The 19,107-nt window shown below is 46.1% G+C and overlaps 1 protein-coding gene and 1 long non-coding RNA gene across 7 annotated transcripts in view; one reads left to right on the top strand and one right to left on the bottom strand.

Moving 5' to 3' along the window:
• The window catches only part of BNIP5 (BCL2 interacting protein 5), a 47,389-nt gene that overhangs the window by 11,720 nt on the left and 16,562 nt on the right, over positions 1-19,107 (bottom strand). Inside the window, exons 2-3 of one of the 4 annotated variants that reach the window (XM_070360867.1) lie at positions 9,884-10,130; positions 2,324-2,949 (exon numbers count right to left, since the gene is read on the bottom strand). In XM_070360867.1, the coding sequence (XP_070216968.1) occupies positions 2,324-2,949; positions 9,884-9,915 (658 nt within the window). In that variant the 5' untranslated portion in view covers positions 9,916-10,130. Of the gene's footprint in view, positions 1-2,323; positions 3,030-9,883; positions 10,131-19,107 lie in introns of those variants that run through there. The other 3 variants (XM_070360868.1, XM_070360869.1, XM_070360866.1) reach the window with 3 other exon arrangements.
• On the top strand, positions 813-9,875 carry LOC138984920 (uncharacterized). Of its 3 annotated transcripts, none has more exons than XR_011462172.1 (4): positions 813-899; positions 2,883-3,045; positions 3,635-3,685; positions 6,401-9,875. It is a non-coding gene; the product is annotated as an uncharacterized lncRNA (long non-coding RNA). The 3 variants fall into 3 exon arrangements; XR_011462171.1 differs by lacking the exon at positions 813-899 and adding an exon at positions 1,507-1,619; XR_011462170.1 differs by lacking the exon at positions 813-899 and having other exon boundaries at positions 2,819-3,045.

The following is a 19,107-nucleotide window of genomic DNA, read 5'->3' as shown; positions in this document are numbered from 1 at the left end:
CCTTCAGGCATTCAACTTGTACCCCACAATTTCCTTTGAACTTTGCAGATTTGTAAACATCTACTTTGAGTTTGTGACCCAAGCTGTGTGACCTTGGGTAAGTGTCTTAACCTCTCTGGGCCTTCATCACTTCCTCTGTGACATGTGACTCATAAGTCCCATCCTGGATCCCTCAGGAGGCTGTCTGGCCATCAAAGGAGACTACGTTTGGAAATACCTTACAAGGTTAGAGATGATTCGACCCACAAAATTTCAGCCAGGGAAATGATGGAGCACCAGCCCATCTGAGGTGGACAGAGGCACTCCAGCAGGCAGGACACAGATAGCCTGCCACGCTGGTGCCCCAACCACACTGCCAAGTCTTTACACAGAAGCCCAAACGATGTAAATGGTTTTCTTTTGATATTCCAGTTGACCTACCCAAAGACAGTGTGCCCAGAGTGGCCTCTGCTAGTTGCAGCTGATCAGATTACACAAAAGAAGGTGCAGACAAGATCCCCTCTTCCCAGACTGTCTGCAGATGTTCTTACCCCTTGCCTCTCATTTATAAACCCTGTTAGGCTTTTGTTCCTTGACTCAGTCTACCAGCCATCTCCCTCTCACATGAGAAAACAATCATCCTGCAGATTTCCTGCAAAATAACCAATTAAATGCCTTTGAGCTACTCCTTGACAGATGCATAGCTCCTCCATTTTCATATCTTTTAAAATATGCCCCTTCTTAGTAGGAAATTAGATTCATACAGCCTTATGGATTTTATTAAGGGCAATAACAAGACTGGGGTAGTGTATGAGACTGTCCTTATTTCTTGCAGATGTGTGTCTAAGTATTTAAGGATGAAGCATCACTTTACTTAAAGGGGTTCAGCAACAATGAAGCAAGGCTGACTATTAACAATTGTAAGTATGTGAATGTGCACAGAACTATTCTTTCCACTCTTCTATATATTTAAATATTTATGTATATATATGTGGGTGTTTATATATATATATGTATATATTCCTTCTATAAATTTTAAATGACTTAAAAAGTTCCCATGCTCATTAACACATAAGGCAGAAGCATTTTCCAGAGACCAGTCTAATTCCTGAGACTCCCTTCTGTGAAACTCTAACATAAATGGACCAGAAGCACCAGAAGAGCCAAGGTCAAAATTGGCACATGCATTTTGTGAGGTCTAAACATCCAAGGTCCAATCAGTTGTCTGGAGCAATCCATTTTGTTTACAAACAGTAATATCGAGCTTTCTGAGCTTGTCTTCTTGCTGGTGACCTACGGCTTGGAAAGAAACTTTCCAGACTCTAGCACCCCCACCTTCGAGGAGCAAGAACTGGTGGAAATCAGAGACTTCTCCACCGATAATAAAGATGAAACCAAGTGTGTGGGACTGTGTGTGGGTGTCAGTGAGATTCTTCTGACTTTGTTAATCAACACAGTGCATGGAATTCACAGCAGGCCAGGCACTGCTGGAGCCAGCTCTTGGCTTAACCAAAACAATCAGAAACCCTCCTAGGTTTCCATTTGAAAAGAGGCTGCCTCAGCCCAGACATCTTTCTCCACTCTCCCACCCCCAAGTATCCTGGATCTTCCTTGGATTTCTTCTCCCCCTGAAAAACATGGTGAGTTTTGAGTCCTGTAGGGCAAATTTCCATCTTCCTCCAGCTGCCTGTGGGACATTCAACTCTAGGACACGAAACATCAGAAACGGAAGGCACCTTAGGGACCAGCTCACTCATTTTACAAATGAGAATCAAAGATATCAGAGAGGGATAGCAACTTGCTCAAGGTCACACAGCAAACTTATCCCAAACTTGATGGAATCAAGTCTAGAACCAGCAGCCAGTTGTTTCTACTTCCCTGTCATCTACCCCAGGCCTCACACGTAGATTAATGTTGAGGGATAGAGCTTCCTGCTCAGCTTCCCCTCTGCCTTCATATTTCTCCCTGGCTGTGCTCCTCAACTCTGAGTACTTAACAATAATAGCATCTGCCACTTATGAAGCCCTTGCTGTATGCCAGCTCTGGACTACGGCTACCTGTTATAGTCTCCGTTGTATCAATGAAAAAAAAAAAAAATTGAGGCTCAGTGAGGCAAGTCTCCAGCCCCAGGTCACCCAGCCGGTGAGTGGTGGAACTGGGGTTTCACCTCCAGTTCTCAGCCCCCTGCACCTCTGCCTCTAAGAAGAGATTTTGTTCCTGATGGTAAGCCCTACCTTCCAAGTCCCTTTCTGTTGAGAGGTTTGAGGAAACAGCTCAGAGCACCCCAGCCCCTGGGGTAGGGATGGGGGTGGGGTCACCATAGAAACAGGCACAGTCTGCTCACCCCTGGCTGCTGGGCCCAGGTCAGCCCCCTCGCTGCGTGAGGCCTCAGCCGCCTTGGCCTCTTGGCCCTCGGCCTCCTGGTCTCGGGCCCCCCTGGCCTCCTCCGCACTGCGTTTCCTTTGACTGTGTTTCTTGCGGCTGGCCTTCTTGCTGTGGGCCTTCTTCCTGGGAGCTGGCTCGCCCAGGCTCTCGGGGGTTTCTGTGGGCTCGGAGGGGCCCTCCTTCCCCTTTGCCTTCTTGTTGGTCTTTTCCTTGGGCTCCTCAGGGCCTGTCCTGAAGAATAAGTTCACCACAAACCTCAGCCATCCCTGCGGGGCCTGCCACTGGGCCTTGTCCTTCTTGGCGTCCTGCAGAGGCCTCTGCTCGCTGAGAAGATCCTTGGTCTCCTCTGGGCTGGGGGCAGCAGCTGTGGTGTCCTGAGCCTCCACAGACTGAACTGGACTCTTGAGACATCTGGCCCCATCACTGGCCGTCCGACAAAGACCTCCCCTGAAGGGGCCGGTGGGCAGGGAAGGGCCCTGGCAGTCCCACGACTCTGAATCCTTCTGGGCGTTCTGCAGCCTGTCCAGAGACTTGGCTCTCCTCCACGACAGAGGCTTCCTCGGGCTCCACGGAGGCTCCATTGCACTACAACCGAAACAGACAGCTCCCTTAGAAGAGGCCTCGGAGATTGTGAGGTGGCTACTGGTGCTGACCTGTGTGCCCATCCAACCCACCCGTCATGTGAGTACTATCAACTCTCAAAGCCGTTGTCTTGTTTAAATTCCTCAGCATCCCTGGGAGGGTCGAGTATCCTTGTCCCGTGTCCCAGAGGAGGAAACCGATCCAGAGGAGGTCATGCCCCAGATCTCACAGCTAGACCCCTAGAACCTCCAGGAGGAAGACCCTGACAACACATTGATTGTAGTCCACGAGACTGAGTTTGGTGATCTTAGTTCCCTGACCAAGGATTGAACCTATGCCCTCAGCAGTGAAAGTGCCATGTCCTAACCACTGGTGTGTCTGTGTGTGTGTGTTCAGTCACTCAGTTGTGTCCAACTCTTCGTAACTCCATGGACCGTAGCCCACCAGGCTCTTCTGTCCATGGGATTTTCCAGGCAAGAATATTGAATTGCCATTCTCTTCTCCAGAGGATCTTCCCGACCCAGGGATCAAATCTGGGTCTCCCTCATTGCAGACAGATTCTTTACTGTCTGAGCCACCAGAGAAGCTCTAACTTCCCAAAGGGGCCCTCCTATTGGCAAGATTTCTTCACATGTTTAGCGGTTTGTTGCCTGAGCCTCTCTGCCTCCCCTCTTGTCTGTTTTGCTAGGTCTTGTTTCCTGAGTACCTACGAAGATGCCTGGCACATCACTGGCACATAGTAAGTACTTATTAAACAAAGGAATAAATGTATAATGAGCATTTAGTAAACTGAACAATACCTAAGAGTGTGTAGTTAACATACAATAAATGAATTTGGACCCGCTCCATCTTAAAGCAGCCGGGACCCTTCTGTTCTCCATCCAAAATGAAGCAACTACTGATGGAAAAGAAAAAACAACCTCCTCTTTCTGGGCAGCATTTTAACCAGGCTGGGGTGTGGGCAGAGCACTTGAGTTGTGTGCCTTTAATCTGAAACTCCTGAGGCTTTCCAATTTTCCTGAAGTTGTTCAGAAACCCTTTGCCCTTTGGTGGAAGTTAAGAGAAAAAGGAAATATGGTTTGGAATCTCAGTCCTGAGTTCCAGAGATTCCTATGCAGTTTAGATTTATGGGTTGCCTACTCTAATTTGTGGAGAAGGCAATGGCAACCCACTCCAGTACTCTTGCCTGGCAAATCCCATGGACAGAGGAGCATGGTAGGCTGCAGTCCATGGGGTCGCTAGGAGACGGACGACTGAGCGACTTCACTTTCATGCATTGGAGAAGAAAACGGCAGCCCGCTCCAGTATTCTTGCCTGGAGAATCCCAGGGACGGGGGAGCCTGCTGGGCTGCTGTCTCTGGGGTCGCACAGAGTCGGACACGACTGAAGCGACTTAGCAGCAGCAGCAGCACTCTAATTTGTAATACAGCTTCATCATGCATTTACTATTATTAGTGTATTAAGTATTAATGTATCTACATTATATCTTCTGTGTTTCCCAACTGATTCATTACTTTAAAATGTATTCTATTACTATGTCCAGCTTAGAGACAAAATGAGAAGCTATAATTGTAGTTTCATATGTGCAGGGATCCGTGTGAATGTGAGGAAGATACATAAAGAGAGGGAAGAAAAGGCACAGGGAAATACAGAGAGATTTGAAGGTGAGAGTTAGCAGTCAATGATGCCTTTCTTCCTTCAAACATGAGTTTCAGGAGGAAGGGTAGGGAGGATGGCCAGAAGCCAGTGGGTACCACCCGGCGAGGCATCCACATGCTTGCAGTCTTGGAGGAAATGAGGTGAGGAAACAGGCAGTTCGTATGGATTTATTTGTTGCTCAAGGTTCCTTAAAGAAGCGATAGAGTTACGTGAAAACTTTCAGCAATGTTATTTTATCTGAAAGTTGTCTAATGTTCTTGAAAGCCTCAGAAGCCGCCTTACAGTTATGCATCCAAAATGTGGCATTAAGTGGGATAAGAAAAGAAATCATGGAAGAAAATATTTTGCTTTCTTATTAATTTCTTTCAGCAAACCTTTAACAGGCGCCCACTATGTACCAGGAAGTGCTCGGTGCTAGGGAACGAAATGCAGCTGGAGCCCTCACGTGGGCAGGGGTAGAGGTGTACGTGGTGAGGGCAATAATTCTCTATTCCCCTGATAGCTACTCTCACTCTTTATTTATTTAGTTATTTTTAATTTTATTGGGTTTTTTTTTTGCCTGTGCCCTGTGGCATGCGAGATCTTAGTTCTCCTACCAGGGATCGAACTTTCCACCCCGAGGACTGGAAAGGCGGAGTCTTAACCACTGGACTGCCAGGGAAGTCCCTACTCTCTCTCTTTAATAGCACATGGTTTAAAGAGAAGATAACTTGAGGTCGAAGTTCTATTTGATGTTAAGATCAAAGTTAGCTGAGCCAGAAATATTCCTTGAGGGACTTCCCTGGCAGTCCAGGGGTTAGGATTCGCTTTCACTGCCGAGGCTACATCTGGGTTTCATCTCTGGTGGGGAAGCTGAGATCCCACAGCTGCTGGCCAAAAAGAAAAAGGGGGAAAAAACAGAGATATTCACTGAATGATGTCAGGGTGCTCTCTGCTAGCTCCATATGTTCCTGTGATCGGGCAAATTGGATGAGGTTGGCAGAGAAGCTGCTCAGTAACAGAACCACCAAACCAGCCCCTTTGCTTCCTGCACTAACTTGGCTCGAGGGGGTCTCCCACACAGAGGGCCTGGCATCTTTGTTCAACGAAAGAGAAAAGAGGCGCAGTTATTACTGAAAAAAACCTGTCATTGCTATGGAAACGGTTTCCCCCATTGCTGATGGTGGCAGTGTCCTCCTACCACATTCAAAGGACACTCTGCTATTTCTAATCAGAGCATCAAGACAATTCTACTTGACAGTGGTTTTCCTTCGTGCAGTTTTTTCAAGAAAACTGCCTTGATTTGGCCCTTGCTTTCCTGAAACAACAATGCTCCCTAGCCCAGAGGAAGGGGAGGGAGGCCGAGAGGAGGAGCAGCTGCAGCGGCCCCAGGGGCAGGGCGAGGTGGGGGGTGGGGGGAGGGGAGCATGACCTTGGCATTCCAAGAGTGTTCCCCAGGGAAGAGAAACTCCAGGGTAGCCAGATAAAGAAATAAACATTTTTTTTTAAAGGCCTACCCTCCTCCAAGGAGACACCTGGAAGATCTGTGGGGCAGATGTGTCCTCAGACTTTTAAAGTCTCTAAGCCCTGCCTGAGAAGATTGTGTTTTAATATTAACCACCCCCCCCCCCGACACACACACACACATACTACCCACACCATACAAACACACACACACAGATTCTGTGCGTGCTGAAATTAAATCTTTCCAGACTTTCTAATTATAAAATTCTGCCTGTCCAGAATTCATCAAAGCAAATCTTTCTTTTTCCTTCCTCTTTTTTTTTTTGTTGTCCTGTATCCCTGCTTTGCCTAGGACATCATCTAAGTTCTGCCTGCCCGTCGGGGAATTCCACCCTGTCCAGGTCACGCCTCCAGATGGTAACCCTGAGACAGCTGCAGACCTTGGCTGCATGAAACCCAGCTGCTCTTATCAACTTGTTCATTGCCTTGACAGAAAGTGGATTTCAGAGCAAAGTCCTAGTCTGCTCAGAAATACCCGTAACACCCCAACAATCTGCCGATTGCAGGACTTCTGACATGTACTGATGACGTATTTAAAAACAGCAGTAAAATACCAGAGAAAGTGCACAGAGCGGACCTTGAGTTACTGCGGAAAGGGAAATTGGCCAGTTTTTCACACGTGTGCTGCCATTTGGGGTTTATTTTCTAAATTATACGCTGACCTCATCTATACATCATTCTCTAATTCACGCAACTGCCAAGCTCCTCTGTAACAGCTCTGTCACCGCTCCCTAGAGGGAGTTTAGCTGCTCCCCTTCTCCACTCCTGGACTACAAACAATAGATACAACAAACAGCCGGCCACTCCGAGGGAGCGTGGTGTGGACCCAGGGTCACATCCACAGACTCTCACTGCTATAGACTGGAGGTTTGTGTCCCGCTCAGATTCATATGTTGGAACGTAATCCCCAGTGGGATGGTAATACAAGTGAGGACCTCTGGGATAATTAAGTCATTTGACCAGAGCCCGGATGGAAGAGACTAATGCCCTTATACAAGAGATCTCAGAGTGCTCCCTCACCCCTTCCACCGCGTGAGCACATAGAGAGACCCGGTCTCGGAACCAGGAAGCCTCACCACACACCGAACCTGTGGGCGCCTGAGTCTTGGACTTCAGCCTCCAGAACCGTGAGAAACAAATCCCTGCTGCCTCTAAGCCACCCCGTCTCTGAGAGTTTGTGACGGCAGCCCAGTCGGGCTAAGATGCTCATGTGACCCCGAAACATGCTCTCGTACCGTCAACCTACGAGAACTCATAACACCCTAAAGTTTCCCTCCTGAGCCCCAAGTGTAAATACAGGGCCTCATTCTCCGGGTATCCGTCTGCCCTCTGCCCTCCCTGTCTCGATCCAAGGTCCAGAGAAAGGGCCCGAGTCTGCCTGGTTTCTGTTGTGTCCACACTGCCTGGGAGGCTCTCAGTGTTTCTGGAACAAATATACAAACACAATCAGCTTACCAGCCACAGGGCACCCAGCACATCCTCCATCCACAAGCTCTCAATTCAACTTGGCCCCAGCCTGGCAATGAGCCAGGCTGGCAGTGGGAGGTTGAGGCTCTGACAATTATGAGATTTCCCCAGGGTCTCACAGTCCAGAAGCAGGGAGAGACGGGGCTTGAATCCACTTCTCTGGATTCTGAATTCTTTTTCCAGCACAGTGGCCTCCCGTAAACACACTCACACACACACACACACACATACACACTTAGGGGTGAACAAATCTGCTATTTCATGCTGACATTGATAACCATGTCCGTACACGTGCCTGCTGTTACTTGTACGGCTGGAGTCACACACTCACGTGTGCCCAGGTATTAACATTTCTGTCCCAGAGGCAAAGATTGTAGACACAGGGTGGGACTCACAGACTCTTGGCCGGAAGCCAGTCGGTGAGTAGGAGAATCAAGGGCTGACGCTCAGCTCACGTTTCCTACTCATCAGCACAAGTGAGCCCACGGACACTCCGAACACCGAAGGTCAGTGCCTGTTTGAGGTTAAAGTCTTCCATTTGGGCTCTCAAGATGACTGGTCCACACCCACAGCCCACACCCTCTGGTAGGACAACTCCAACAACCACTGGAGGACTGGAGTGGGGGACAAGGTGGTCATCTCTTCCCTCAACACTGGACCCATCCAGCTCTCACACCTGCCTCCCAAGTGTTAAGTGGAAACAATCCAGGTATTCCTTCTCCTTCATGGGGTCCCTAGGCGGTTCCTAGAATTGAAGAGTCCTGAGAAGTGTAGGGCTCCTTCGTACACTCGCCTCCCCTGTTGGGACACTCCCTGCAATGGGAGCTCACCACCATTCAAGGCAGACAGTTCCACCATCAGCCAGCGGGAATTAAGGACAGGCCTCCCTAAACAGGGGGCTCCCCAGGAGGCGCTAGTGGTAAAGAACCCACCTGTCAATGCAGGAGACATAAGAGATGCAGGTTCGATTCCTGGGTCAGGAAGATCCCCTGGAGGAGGGCATGGCAACCCACTCCAGTATTCTTGCCTGGAGAATCCCATGGACCAAGGAGCCTGGTGGGCTACACAGTCCATAGAGTCACAAAAAGTTGGGCACAACTGAAGGGACTTAGCACACACACACTCCTCAGAGCTGACCTGGCTAGCGGCAGGCCCTCACGCCCTGAGGAGAGGCTACCTCACCCCGAGTCCCTCCAGCCAGCCCATCGCCCAACAGCCCAGGTCTCTAGATGTGTCCTCGTATCTCGTTGCTTCTGGACCCTTCTCCTGCCTGGATATCTGTCCCTGAGAACTCTCCAGCTCGTCCTTGGCCACCTTAAAATGTGAGGCTGGGCAGGGACGAAGGGCTGCAGCCATGGCCTGACCACAGCAGAGCCCAGTGGGGTTTTGCATGAAGCTTCAGATCAAAGAGGCATCTGAGCCTGGGGCTGGAAAGCTGGGGTCAGCTCTGCCAGAGCCAACCTGCAGCTCAATGTCAAGAGCTAGACTTGGACCATCTGCCCAATCTGATTGTCACCATCAAACACACATCACCTGGTACCTATTTTCCAAAAGGTTGGGATTTGCATCTTTTGAGGATCTTTTGAAACCCAAAACAATGAACTCCCTAACTGTGGACCTTCAGACTCTGAGACACAGCGGTGGGGCAGATTGTGGGGGCAGTAGGGTCATCAACACAGAGCAGGAGAACTCCAAAAACAACCACGGCACCCCTCCATCCAGCACTAGAGTTTGTGCAGGTACCCCCATCCCATCCTCACCCCATCTTGTCCTCTATCCACGACCATAGACCACAGGCCATGCAATGTTATAATTGCCCCTAAAATCCCTGTTGGAGCAGCAGGCCACCAGAACTCTTTTCATAAGATCTCCCTGTCCTTGGACTAGCTTCCAAGAAATGTAAAGTGATAAAACCTTCATCCGACCATCGGTAATAACACCTCTGTTTCTGCAAACTTTCTCTTTACTACATACCTTCACGCCAAGCTGTCACTTGACCTCCACAACATCCAACAGGGAAATGAGCAGGAGAGGTATGTAATGCTGCCCCCATTCTACAGATGAAGAAACTGAGGCCCAGGGAAGTGAAGTTCCCTGCTCAGGACTGCTAAGCAAGAAAGCAGCAGGGCTGGGACTTGAGTTCAGAGCTTCTAAATCCAGGTGAGTCCCCAGCTCCTTGCATGACACCTGGCTGAAATCATGTCATTGAACTTTGTACTTTTCTAGAGATGAAGAGACCAGGAAGCTAGAAGCAGTGTTGGGACTGGACTCGGGGTTTACCCTCCTTTCAGGACCCCAAGATACCCACCTACTACTCCAGTCGTCTAAGGAGAGTATCATTCAGTCAGCTTCAGAGCATGGAAGTCGCTCCTGTCGCAGGACACTTGTGATCGGGAGCTCCCAATCAAGGGGCTTCGCGTCAGGTACTGCCCACGTCTGGGCACCACTCCCTGTCTGCTGAAAGGTGTATCCAATGAGGGGTAGTAGTTCCAGCTCTCCCAGGGAGATGATGCTGCCAGTTTCCAGGCTGTCTCAGAAGATGCTTTGGTCAGAACCTTATATATCATGCCACCCAGGGGGTGAGCTCATGGACAGCCAATCCCGGCCCCCGCCCCCGCCACCTGCCCATCCTATCCCAAGGGCTGCTTCCTGCTCCCCCAGAGATAGCAGGCTTACTGCAGCTACTCCGGAAAAAACAGTTTCGCTTGACAACTTCCTTATTACACCCAGGATGAAACCAATGTTCAGAAAAACAAACTTAGACCTGGCTGGAGGAAGCCCAGTGCATAGAATGGAAAACAAGAAGTTCTTATGGGAAACACTAGTGGGGAGATGGGAGGAGGTAGATTCAGCATCTGCACACCCTCCTCTGTTCTCTCCAGAGAACATCGAGGAGGGGATGATAAAGAAAGAAAGGTCACTGAATGTAACATAAAATCCCTGACCTGGAGACAAAACATGGAAGGAGGAGTTGATGAGGAACATGCTTTCCAAATCCTGCTACCCCTGGTAGGGTCACCGTGAGTCTTGACAGAACATTCTAAGAAGTCTTAATTAATAGTTTCATTTTCTGTAGTGCCTGAATGTTTTAATTTTTAAATTTTTTATTTTATTTTTAAGTTATTTTATGCCTTGGCCATGCCTTGTGGCTTGTGGGATCTTAGTTCCCTGACCAGGGATTGAACCCAGGCCTCCACAGTGAAAGCAACAAGTCCTCACCACTGGACTCCCAGGGAATTCCCATGCTTGAATTTTTTTTAAAAAAAAGAACTTATACATGCTTGCAATCAGGAAAAACTAGTTTTATTCAAACGAAAGTAAAATGTGTCAGAAATCCTGTTTTGGTTAATTGACATGGGGAAGTGTTGCAAAGTAAATACTGAACCCACTGAGCTTTGGAATCACCCAGACCTGGAACCATCTGCCAGCTGTGTGACCTCTGGCAGGGGACACCACGTCTCTGAATTTATTTCTCACTCAGAACTGAATGACCACCTTCGAGGATGATTGCAGAGCCAAATGTGATACTTCTCATAAAGAAAAAAAAATATATTGAGCTGCAGTCCATGGGGTCTCAAAGAGTTGGACATGACTCTGGGTGATTGAACAACAACAAGTACTTTTCTAAGTCCCTTCTGTGTATTGAGTACCTAGTCCCTGGTAAGTACTTAACAAAGAGTCAATATTTTATTAGTGGAGCAGAGTTAATGCTTTATCCACTCCATCAGCAAAGAGGTTTTAGATCCAACTTTGCCTGGCTACTGGCTCAACACTGAATTTAGAGAATTTATTAGTCCAAGAACCAGCCCAGATTTCAAACAAGGGTTAAATTATATCCCATATTTTTATTTAACAAAGCTTTTTGTTAACCATGTTCCCCAGGTCCTGGGTGCATCATACATACTCTTCTTTATTCTGAAGACAGTGCCCCCTCCTGGCCCTCTTGCAGTCTTCCCTGGTGGCTCAGTTGGTAAAGAATCTGCCTACAATGCAGGAGACCTGGGTTTGATCCCTGGGTCGGGAAGATGCCCTTGAAGAAGGGCATGGCAACCCACTCCAGTATTCTTGCCTGGAGAATCCCATGGACAGACAGCCTGGTGGGCTACAGTCCATGGAGTGTACATGTAGCTGGGAAGAGACACAAACAAGAAAAAATATATATAAAAGCAGGTGTGAAGTAAGCCAGAAGGAAAAACACCAATACAGTATACTAACGCATATATATGGAATTTAGAAAGATGATAACAATAACCCTGTGTACGAGACAGCAAAAGTGACGCTGATGTACGGAACAGTCTTATGGACTCTGTGGGAGAGGGAGAGGGTGGGAAGATTTGGGAGAATGGCATTGAAACATGTAAAATATCATGTATGAAACGAGATGCCAGTCCAGGTTCAATGCACGATACTGGATGCTTGGGGCTAGTGCACTGGGACGACCCAGAGGGATGGTATGGGGAGGGAGGAGGGAGGAGGTTCAGGATGGGGAGCACATGTATACCTGTGGCGGATTCATTTTGATATTTGGCAAAACTAATACAATTATGTAAGTTTAAAAATGAAATAAAATAAAAAAAAAAGCAGGTGGAAGAGAATGGGGAGAATGGGGAATTAGTGTTTCATGGGTACAAAGTATCAGTTTAGGAAGATGAAAAAGTTCTAGAGGTTGATGGTGCAGATGGTTGTACAACAATGTAAATTAATGCCACTGGGCTACAGACTTTAAAATAGTTACTATGGTCAATTTTATGTTCTGTATATTTTATCACAATTTTTGTTTTTGAAGGCAGATGGAAGCACAGGGCAGAGAGCCATGTGGGGTATGGTGCATGTACCTGCCCTTTGTTGGTTGTTTTTAGTCACTAAGTCGTGTCCAACTCTTTGAGGCCCTATGGACTGTAGCCTGCCAGGCTCCTCTATCTATGCGATTTCCCAGTCAAGAATACTAAAGTGGGTTGCCATGTCCTTCTTCAGGGGATCTCCCCAACCCAGAGATGGAATCCATGTCTCCTGAATTGGCAGGTGGATTTTTTTTACTGTTGACCCACCAGGAAAGCTCAAAAGGCTACAAGAGTCAACAAATAATTACAATGATTTTTGATTTAACAAGTACATACAAACTATGCTGCCAAATTTTTAAAAAAAAAAAATTCACATTTCTTTAACAGATGAAGAATCTGATTCCAAAATTAGTGATTTCTAAATAAGGTGAGAAAAACAAAATAAATCCTTCCATCAAGCAAATTAGTATGTTTTGAGAAAGATAATCTTCTAAAATTTCAGCAAAATCAAGTAACAATAAATGTAAGTTTCAACTGACCTAACTGCTAGCCAAAGTCAGCATTTTAACAGTGACTGTACATATGACACTGACAGAATAAATCTTCCTCTCGTTTATAAACTGAAAAGAAAGCCAATAATTTTAAACACCTATATTAGAACTAGGTGTACACTTGGTCTCATAAGAAGGACATTTAAATTACTACAGCACTTTAAAAAGTACGTCAATTTCTTCTCCCATCTGACCAGGCTTTTCAGAGCACAGTTTCTTTGTTAAAAATTCGTGCTTAACAAGTTAGAGTTTTGGTACCTGTGTGTGCCTGCTCAGTCGTGTCCTACTCTTTGCAACCCCATGGACTGCAGCCCACCAGGCTCCCCTGTCTGTGGAATTTTCCAGGCAAGAATACTATTTGCTATTTCAGTATACAGTTTTGTAAAATGTGCCACATCATTAGACTATTTTTACATTAATTGGACCCTAAATAAAGAACATCAATAATTAACCAGATTAATACACCTGATTGCCAACTTAATCTTAACTGTGGACTCTGTTACACATGTTTACAATATAATGAAACCTGTTAATAATTTCCTAAAGCATACTTAGGTAAATATAGATAATTGCATAGCTATTATTAAAATAAAGGATATTGCTCAAGCATCATAACCCAAAATAGTATGAACATGTTTTATGTGAACTGTTGACTGTATTTTTCAGGATTAAAGAGAAAGCAATAAGGAGAAAATGAGAGAAGCAATATCATTGAGCATTTCAAACTATCCTAAATTAAGGGTTCCTAACCCCAGACCTTTGTACCTGGGGCAGGTAAAATTATCTTTGTTGTCATGAAATTTAGCTTGTCCTTCAATTATTATTGTAGGCAACAAACCACATTTAACCACACTTCTGTGATTTAATCACTAACAGAAATCATGTATTTTCATGTTGCTTTACGACTGTTAGGCTCTTAGTATCTTGCTTATGTTCATTATGATGGCTTGTAAACTGCCTCTATCTCATGCATCATATGATAAAGAAGTAAATATATCATTCAACTTGTTAAATATTGTGTCTTCCTGGTGGCTCAGACAGTAAAGAATCTGCCTGTAATGCAGGAGACCCTGGTTGGGAAGATCCCCTGGAGAAAGGAATGGCTACCCACTCCAGTATTCTTGCCCAGAGGGTTCCATGGACTGACGAGCCTGGTGGACTACAGTCCGTGGGGTTGCAAAGTGTCGGATATGACTAACAACTATATTGTTGTAGCTATTTTTATACAATTGGCTTCCTTTGTAATCCTACTTATACTATACATTTTGAAACAGTATTCTGAGAATTCAGCCTGAGATCTCAACTAACTGCTAAGAGGTTCATGACACTAAAAAAGGAATCCTTGCTCTAAATACATCTTAGGTTAAGTTTATGGCAATAGTGACTAGACAAGTAGCTTAACTATCCAAAACAAAATTATCCCTAAGTAGAGTTAGTTTGTAATGAACTAAATGAAAAATATCTTTTCCGTACTTTCAGGCTATCTATATTATATATCTAAATATAAGCTGATATTAACAGTCTTATGAAACCAACTCATTATACCAAATGAAATGAAATAGGACACAAAAAGGAATTATTCATTTTGTCAATTTCCAAACCAGATCCCCTCATAAAATCACAAAGCTACCCTAACAGTTATAGAAAATAACTCAAAACTTAAAAAAAAAAAGTCCTTTGATGCCCATTTAAGAAAGCCGTGATAAAAGAGCAAAATGTACAGAAAATCACGTGCTGCGTTTAGGCCTTTGGTTCAGTTCTCACGGTCACTAATATTGTCCTCTCCTCAGTCCTGGTTCTCAAGGCCGCTGGGACCTGGACTCAGTAACCGAACGTTTCTATCTCCTTTTTCCTTTCTGTGTGTATCTTCTGCTCTTATCAACCTAGGAGCACACCAGGGTCATTTCCATCTCCATACCTCTGTTCTCTTAACTGTAGCAATATACGTTCCACTTGTCATTCAAGTTAGGGCTATGCAAACCTGGTCCTCACTGATCCCTCCCCTGGTCTGATAGGATCCTTGACCAACAACCGATTTAGCACTTAGTGCATCAACTGTTTCACAACTCTTTCATGCACTGTCTTACTATGAACATTAACTCTGTTCGTGCATGCAAGCGTGTTCAGTTGCTTCAGTCGTGTCCGACTCTTTTCAGCCCTATGGACTGTAACCTGCCAGATTCCTCTGTCCGTGGGATTTTCCAGGCAAGAATACTGGAGCAGGTTGCCACGCCCTCCTCCAGGGGATCTTCCCTACCCAGGGATCCAAGCTGCATCTCCTGTGTCTCCTGCATTGCAGCTGAATTTTTTTACCACTGAGCCACCAGAGAAGCCCCTCGCTCTCTGTTCACTATGGACAAAACCTATGTTCCTGGAAGGACATAACAGTCAACAGTTAACTGACTAATATGGGCAAAAAGAATGTCTAAAACTGCTACTAAACTAACACTCTGCACAAAAACACTAAATCGTGACAGTTAAGTCATCACTTCTTAAAAAAGCCTTGTTAATACCTATAAGGCAACACAGCAGAGTTGCTAAGAGTCGCACTATCTATGCAACCTCACAAGTCACTTTTTTTCAACCTCAACTACCAGCTCGGGTGACTATTTCTGCATTATCTATTGAACATGTATATGTTAATATCTAATTTTAAACCTTTAATCCACTAGGTTCTCCACTGGAATTTTCACTTTTTTCCTGGTATAAACAAGTCTTACAAAGCACAGCTCAAGATCCACCTCTTCCATAAGTCCTTCCTTCCCCAGCTAAGAGTACGCTCTCCCTAGGACCTGGACATAAAGGGTCTCATCAATTGTTACCGAGTATTTCCTTGCACCATTTAAATGACCAGATGAGCCATAATAACTAAACTGAGAGCTGAACCTACACCGTGTGTGTGTGCTATGTTGCTTCAGTCATGTACAACTCTGTGTGACCCTATGGATGGTAGCCTGCCAGGCTCCTCCGTCCATGGGATTCTCCAGGCAAGAATATTGGAGTGGGTTGCCATACCCTCCTCCAGGGGATCTTCCCGACCCAGGGATCGAACCTGCGCCTCTTACGACTCCTGCATTGGTAGGCGTGTTCTTTACCACTAGTTCCACCTGGGAAGCCAAACCTACCCTATGACCCAGGAATTCCATCCACAGGGAAGTGCAATTCCATGTTCCCGCAGGAGGGAGAACCATCCTGGGGCCAAACTGGGCCTTTGGCATGTTCTCTATTCAGGAATAGGGGCACCCTGACCTTGTCCTCAGAGACCAAGCTGGGAAGGGGGCCTGTGTAGATTCTGAGGGTGCCCGTGGCCAGGGTGGCTGCATGACATCTGAGGCTCAGTCCCAAAAGCAAACAAAAGGCCCCTTGGGCACCAAAAATTTCAAGACAAAGATGGCAGAGCATGAAACCAATTGCAGGCCCTTCTGAGTGTGGGACCTGTGCAACTGTACAGGTTGCATGGCTGAGAAGGGGCCACTGGTGGGGACAGTTCCCAACCAAGTACTATGAGGAAAGATGACAGAGGGAGAGAGAGGGGGAGGTTGAGAGAGAACTTCTTTAGAAATTTTTATTTAAGTATAACAGACAGGAAAGTGCATGAATCCTGACTACACAGCTTGGTGAATTTTCAGGGCGTAAATTTGTGTAAGCAGCCCCTGGATGAAGCAGAACATCACCTGCACCCCAGAAGTGCCCCCTCCTGCTTCTCATGGGTACCACTATCCTGTGTCACATGGCGTGTGTTCTGTTACGTCTGGCTTTTTTCACTCTATTCCGTGTTTCTGTTTCTGAGGTGCAGCCATGCTGCTGTGTGTGGCTACAGCTGTAAACTCTCCAACTGGTGACACCAAGTCAGAGCGGACGCGGGCCAATCAGATGCAGCGCTGGTGGGAGTGGACAGTGACACAGCTACTTTGGAGAACTGAGTACTGCTGCTGCTGCTAAGTTGCTTTGGTTGTGTCCGACTCTTTGTGACCCCATAGACGGCAGCCCACCAGGCTCTCCCGTCCCTGGGATTCTCCAGGCAAGAACGCTGGAGTGGGTCCAATGAGTACTAATATCTAGTAAAGCTGACCCAGCACCTCCACTGTTTTGTCTTTTTAAATATTTTTCTTTCTTTTTTGGCTGTACCAGCTCTTAGTGGCAGCTTGTGAACTCTTAGTTGTGGTACCTGGGATCTAGGTCCCTGACCTTTGGGAGGGAACGTGCATTGGGAGCACAGAGTCTGGGACTCTGGGATGTCCACTCTTAGATACATACATGACAGAAATGCACGTGCTACCCCAAAACAACGTTTGTAAAACTGCCTTACATCAGCACTATTTGTTATAGCCAAAGACTCAGAAACTTGAAACTACCCAAATGCCCCAGAACAATGAGATGAGTAAATAAATAAATGGTAATATATTCACAAAACGGATATTTTTGCCCCTGAGAGTCTGAATATTTGTTTATTTAGAAAGTCTATTTACCCTCTTGTGTGGCCTGGGTTTGCAACGTGGAGACACAGAAGATAAACTTCGTCTTGAGTGAAAATGCAGGTATTACATGCTAAGAGAGATGGATAGGACTGAGGGCCCCAGTCTCAGGAGCTATCAGGAGAGCAGCTCTAAGCAACATATTTGAGAAGAAGAATTTTCACAAGAGACACTCACACCTGTCTATGTTTGGAAACTCAGTTCCCACAAATCTGCCCCCAACCTGGCAAGAGAATTTGCATTATGGAAATACTGTGCGTGTGCCTTTGGTGATTCCCAAGAGCAAAGAGCAAGTCCGCGAATGCACCTTCCTTCCCAGAGCCACACCCTCTGCCTGGAATCAACCAGGGCAAAGTCTAGCCCCCACTCTGTGTTTGGGCTCCAAGTTTCCTGGAGGGATGTCTTCTTTCTCCTCGATGAGAGGTCCCTGAGAGACTGTGACCTCACTCTTTCTCAAGCCAGGTAAGGACCAAGGACCAAAGTCCTGCAGTCAGAAGGTCTTAATCTTTTGGGGGATTTCCTGGCGGTCCAGTGATTAGGACTTGGCTGCCTGTTGTGGTAGCCTGGCCTGGGTTCGATTCATGATCAGGGGACTAAGATCCTGCAAGCTGCTCAGCATGAAAAAAAAAAAAAAAAATATATATATATATATATATATATATTCTTTTGGTTCCTGTGCAAAATGACTGAATTTAGGTCTTGCACCTGAAGTGCTCAATGAATCTCAATCTCCATTTACACTTCCCTGTCCCAGTTACTTTTTCTCTCCCTTCAGTGGCTCCCAGAATCTCCCCTCCCTCAGCTGTTTCTAGGTCTCCACAGCAAGTAGCTGACTCAGGTGGTCATGATGATGACCTGGCTTTGACCTTTGCACTACAGCCCAGCTTCTCAGCCCCAGAGGGCATATTGAGAATAGTAAGAACAACAGCCATTTGTGAAATGTTCACCATCTGTCAGGCCCTGTAATAAGAGCTTTTACATGGATTATTTATTTTTACTCCATAATAACGTTTATAAAGTATATAGTGTTATTTTGCAGATATGCAAAGTGAATGCTCAAAATGATAAACGCTTAAGGGACACTGCTAAATGGCAGATTAAAATCAATCTGTCTCCAGAACATGCCATTAACCATGGCACTCCATTGTTCTTCTGAACCTCAATTTTCACAGCTGTACAATGGGAATTTAAACAAAAAAATTAATCAGTCACTCTAAGAAAGAAGTGGAAAATTTTATTCAAACCAAACTGAGGATTATAACCCGGGAACAGCTTCTTGCAGAACTCTGGGGACTGTTCCACCCGTTAGAGGTCAAAGCACAGTTATATACGTTTTTGAGACAGAAAAGGGAAAGTGTTAGTTGCTCAATCATGTCTGACTCTTTTGTGACCCCACAGCCCACCAGTCAGGAGCCCACCAGCTCCTCTGTCCATGGAATTCTCCAGTCAAGAATGCTGGAGTGGGTAGTTATTCCCTTCTCCGGGATATCTTCCTGACCCAGGGATCGAACCCAGGTCTCCTGCATTATAAGCAGATTCTTTACCATCTGAGCCAACACAGGTGTACATTAATAATGTACTATTGATGGGTGACACAAAACAAGTGGTAGGTCATGGGTCAGGGTGGCCCCTTATAAGATCAAAAAGGAAGGTTATCTTTTAAGGAGTTGTCTTGGTGTTAGGAGAATGTTGCTGTTTATGGTTGAGCAGGTGAAAGCATGTAAC

The sequence above is a fragment of the Bos mutus genome, chromosome 23 (assembly GCF_027580195.1).
Source record: "Bos mutus isolate GX-2022 chromosome 23, NWIPB_WYAK_1.1, whole genome shotgun sequence".
In the NCBI taxonomy this organism is placed as follows: domain Eukaryota; kingdom Metazoa; phylum Chordata; class Mammalia; order Artiodactyla; family Bovidae; genus Bos; species Bos mutus.
Note: the sequence above shows the minus strand (reverse complement) of the source record. Positions and strands in the feature narration are given on the sequence as shown.